General features: G+C 34.6%; 1 protein-coding gene across 4 annotated transcripts; it reads left to right on the forward strand.

Annotated features, from left to right (window-relative positions):
- On the forward strand, window positions 1-4,087 carry LOC135632368 (ADP-ribosylation factor 2-like). Of its 4 annotated transcripts, none has more exons than XM_065140881.1 (7): window positions 1-92; window positions 389-546; window positions 1,265-1,335; window positions 1,630-1,749; window positions 3,017-3,135; window positions 3,641-3,722; window positions 3,892-4,087. In XM_065140881.1, exons 2-7 carry the CDS (start codon window positions 399-401, stop codon window positions 3,895-3,897), a joined length of 546 nt encoding a protein of 181 aa, XP_064996953.1. In that variant the 5' UTR covers window positions 1-92; window positions 389-398; the 3' UTR covers window positions 3,898-4,087. The 4 variants fall into 4 exon arrangements, with proteins under 4 accessions (XP_064996953.1, XP_064996952.1, XP_064996954.1 ...); XM_065140880.1 differs by lacking the exon at window positions 1-92 and adding an exon at window positions 101-201; XM_065140882.1 differs by lacking the exon at window positions 1-92 and adding an exon at window positions 138-201 and having other exon boundaries at window positions 344-546.
- Window positions 4,088-4,820: the final 733 nt, after the last annotated feature.

The following is a 4,820-nucleotide window of genomic DNA, read 5'->3' on the forward strand; positions in this document are numbered from 1 at the left end:
AGATCTATGTATTGAATTTCAATCCTGGCATATAGGTTAATTCCGCATAATTGATTTAGCATAATTACAGATTTTTATGCTTACAATCTCAGGTACTTTTCTTTCTTTCTTTGCCAAATCCTGTTTTTTTGAGAATTTCTCTGTTTCGGAGATACTCGATCTGGTGTCCTAAGAGCCATTGACCGCGGTTTCCTTTTTGCTGTTCGATCTCGTCTCTTCATTGTTTTGTTGCTGCAAATCTTAAAATTCTCCTTGATCTGATGTATACCTGGGCTCCGTAATATCTTTTTCTTCAGATCATGGTTCCGCGCGACTATAGTTTTCTCTCTCTCTTTGATCTCAGTGGCTGGTGAACTTTTTGTTGATGTTAATACTATGGATCTAATAGATCGGAAAGAATGGGGCTCACGTTCGCTAAGCTCTTCAGCCGCCTCTTTGCGAAGAAGGAGATGCGGATCCTCATGGTTGGGCTTGATGCGGCCGGTAAGACGACTATCCTGTACAAGCTGAAGCTCGGGGAGATCGTCACCACCATACCGACCATCGGTGAGGATTACTTGCCTCAGTTTATCTTTTTTATTGAACCGAGTTGACGTGAAATGAAATCGCCTTTATGCTTTGATCCGTGTCTATCGATTTTTGATGCCATTTATATTGCATCGATCCTTTTTTAGTCAACTGTCAAAGTCATAAATCTCATCTTAAAATAAATAAATAAATAAATGTATATATAACTGAATTTGTACTTTTGCTAAAAAAGAAAAGATTGTGTTCGGAGGTTCCTTGTTATTGTGATTTTATCTGTTTAATTATATCTCATTCCAGTTCTTAACAGAACATTCAGCTTATGCAGAGCCACACACGAGGTGCCACTCAATTTTCTTGAATGACTAGAGATATTATACTACATAGAGCTCAAATAGTAGGGAAAGATACATGCAGCTGAATCCAAATAATTAGGACATTATGATTTGTTGTTGCTGTTGTTAACATATTTATATAAGAGATGCAACCATGTTGTTCTGAAATTTTTCTGATGTACATGAATGTAAAAGAGGCACCTGTAATGGTTAATACTGCTTATTACACATATGAAGCCATAGAATTGAAGGCTATGGCCTTATTACATGCATGTTTTCCCTCATATGCTGTTGGTTTGGCATGGTAGCTTCTTTGATTTGAATATTGTGAAACAGAAATCAACTTGTGTAAGAATGTTGTGCATCTACTTGATGTACTTGTTATTATGTGCTTCTTAATGCAGGATTTAATGTGGAGACTGTAGAGTATAAAAATATTAGCTTCACTGTCTGGGATGTTGGTGGTCAGGATAAGGTATGTGAATACCTGTTCAGATTTTTTTATAATGCTTGAGAAGTGGTTAATTTTGTGTTCATCATAAGAGGTCTACTGACATAGACAGATATTTGACTCAGGGAAATAGGTAGAATAATTGAGTGATATTGGAAAAATTTCTGCCTTAAATGCTGACAAATCCTGTGTTAATTCAGAATACAAAATAGTTTATGCCACACTTGTACCATATATTCTTGTAATTGAGCCTTGCCTCATCTGCATAGCTTATCACATATTAACTTATGTTATCTGATGTGGTCATGTGGAGAACAGATTAGACCTTTATGGAGGCATTATTTCCAGAACACACAGGGCCTCATTTTTGTTGTCGACAGCAATGACAGAGATCGTGTAATTGAGGCAAAGGATGAACTTCACAGGATGCTTAATGAGGTAAGTTCTCCATGCAAAATGTTTTTGGTTTAGAGTCTTGGATAATGGTTTATCTTTATGTAGCAGTGACTCGGAAAACACTAAATTCCATTTACTATTTAGTTACACAGTTATGGCTTATAACTATGTTATACTGCTATGATCTAACTGAATTGCTTGTAAAACACTTGATTTAGTTAGATACTCCTAACCAGAGTTGTCTATCAAATATTTGTGCTCCTTGTGAATTATTAGACACATATGGGTTGTACTTTTGTGTTTTCTACAATTTCTCTTTTAACATAAATTTTGGGATTAAAAAGAATGCTTTTATTTTCATGTCTATCATACATTGTGCATCTTAAGCAAGGGTGGATCTATGTGTTATCTAAGAAGTCCATGGCTGACCCATCTTTGTATCCCTACCTTATCCCATACATATATGCAACAGAAATATTTAAATTTTCTGGTAATTTTGCGTCCTTTACAAGAGTGAGTTATGAGAGACCAACCACATTTTACCCTTGTGTCTCTACACAATTGATACAATCATCACTTTTTATTTTGTATTATGACCTGTAAATTTTTATCCTCTAATAATTACTTTACATTTTATTCTGTTTCACAACTTCTATAGAATTTTATCTTCTAACACTTTCTTCTACAAGGTAACATACATCTTGATGTTAGCATAATATTCATTGGCTTAGTCCAAGTCAAAATTTATTTTGGCCAGTCTCTTGTTCTAAATCCTACTTACAACCTTGGCAACTATATGTTGATTTTAATTCAAGTAAATTAAAAGGTTAGTAAAAGCAGTCTGGTATATTTATGGTACATTGTTCATGTCTGTTTTATACTTCACTTGGCCTTTGAAAAAGCATCTCATAAACAAATTTATTAGTAATGCTTTTTAATCAGTTAATCATGCTTATGGCAGGCATGGAAACAGAAGTTGTTGCTTATGCCTTCACAAACTTTAAATGTTTATGACAAATGCATCATTCTTCTCTTGTACACTGAGAAAGTGTCCTTTGTACTGTTGTATCTATGGTTACCTAATAATCTAACACAACATCGCAATATCCTGTAGTCAAAGACATTCAATAGTAATTGTGTACTGATGGTACTGTCCTGATATGGAATATTGTAGCATCAAGGACTGTCTTTAAATATATTGATGTTATACTTTTTCTACTCTACATAATTTATATTTTCTGTGATCATTGTAGGATGAGTTGCTTGATGTGTTTCTACTCTGCATAATTTTTTTTTGTGATCATTGTAGGATGAATTGCGTGATGCAGTCTTGCTTGTTTTTGCTAACAAACAAGACCTGCCAAATGCTATGAATGCTGCTGAAATTACTGATAAGCTTGGTCTGCATTCCCTGCGTCAACGCCATTGGTATTATAATCATTCTCTTAGCCGAAGAGTTAATAATTTCTGAATTTGTTTAACTTATCTACAAATAATAATATATTTTTTTTATCATTGCATCAAATTCTTAGTTAAGATGATGGTAAGAAACAGAATTTTTTTTTCATTATAGTAACTTGTTTAAATAAATTATGGGAATGTTCAAGTAATTAATGACCTGCTTGATCAGAGTTCTAATTCTTGAGGAACTTAATCCTGTGGTTATATTAGATTTCAAACCTGTATCCAACTCTTTCTAAAAATGTCAAGTTAATTAATGATAAAAAAACCAAGAACAGAGATTGCACAAACCTCCATCACTTTATTTATTGTTGTTTCATGACTTTGCCATGCTGCAATATTACATTAACTTTGCTATTTGATTAGCTGAAGTCTCTGCAATATCATAAAAAGATGATGTTTGATGATTGTTCAACTAAAACAAAAGTTCCACACAAACGGGATAATTTTGCTCTGCGGCAATTTCATTCAGGTACATACAAAGTGCCTGTGCTACCTCTGGTGAGGGTTTATATGAAGGGCTTGATTGGCTATCTAACAACATAGCTAATAAGGTATTTTCCATCATTTTCTGCATCACCATCCTATTTCTAATTCTTTCCACTTTACTTGTTTATCTGTGCTACAATTAGATTGTCCTATGATCCAGAGTTTTGTTTTCTTCAGTGTACTTGGAATGGGTTATCTTTAACTCCAAGTTTCTTTAATTATCTGTGCTATCAGGCTTAAATTATGACTTATGAAAGATGAAGTAATAGGAACTCCCATATCTACGAAGCGGTCGTGTTCCCTTCTCTCCTGGACGCTTTTGGTACTCTTTTGACCCATAAAGCTTTTAGCTCGACTTGTACGAATGATTTCAGGCATCTGTTGGCTGCCTGTGCTTTCTATATATGCATATGTATGGTTTTCTAGTCCATTTCTTGGCAGAATTTTGTTATGGCTTATGAGTTTACTTGTTAGATTTCTATGTTCCTATCGCAGTTGCTTTGGTTCTCGGATCCGCATGCCTCATCTGCATGTACACAAATGAATTCATTTAACCCCAAACTCTATTGTTGCACGATATTAACCCTAAACTCTAGGCATCTCCTTGGGAATTGATGGCAATATGAATTGTAGCATCTGCATAATATATTATATGGTGAAAAATTGAAGACAAAGCAACCCCAATTTCTGAATAACATTCATGTATCCACCACAATTTATTTGCCTTCACCTCATTGTTTCTAAAGATCCAGATTTGTCATGTCCAAACAATTACTTAGCGTCTATGTATATATATATATATCACTTTACTTGCTGTGTGTGTTTGAGTGAGGCATGGCCCGTGGAAGAGTGGATACGGAGCTTTCTGATGAAAGCAATACGGTAACAAATAGACGTAGGAAACAGAGAAAACTACTGGCTGGCCATGATAATTAAGGACAGGAGTTGAGCATGCGGAAACGTATGGTCTCCATCTCACGTCTTTTCTCGCTCTCAATGTGCCCCAACTTTTTTCTTCGGTTGCCTCTCCAACTCGTCGGGAGAGAACCGTTTAACAGTAAGGCTAGGTTTTTTTTTTTTTTTCATTATATTCAATAATTCCTAATAAACCATGACAAAATTATTTAAGAATTAAATTTTGTGGATTTACATATAATATTTAT

This window comes from Musa acuminata, chromosome BXJ3-3 (genome assembly GCF_036884655.1).
Source record: "Musa acuminata AAA Group cultivar baxijiao chromosome BXJ3-3, Cavendish_Baxijiao_AAA, whole genome shotgun sequence".
In the NCBI taxonomy this organism is placed as follows: Eukaryota; Viridiplantae; Streptophyta; class Magnoliopsida; order Zingiberales; family Musaceae; genus Musa; species Musa acuminata.

Excerpts from the sequence above, each read along its gene's own strand:
- LOC135632368 (XM_065140881.1), top strand. The coding sequence starts at position 399 with ATGGGGCTCACGTTCGCTAAGCTCTTCAGCCGCCTCTTTGCGAAGAAG. Across the intron at positions 1,336-1,629 it reads ATGTTGGTGGTCAGGATAAG|ATTAGACCTTTATGGAGGCA; the intron begins GTATGTGAATAC and ends TGTGGAGAACAG. Across the intron at positions 3,136-3,640 it reads TCCCTGCGTCAACGCCATTG|GTACATACAAAGTGCCTGTG; the intron begins GTATTATAATCA and ends AATTTCATTCAG.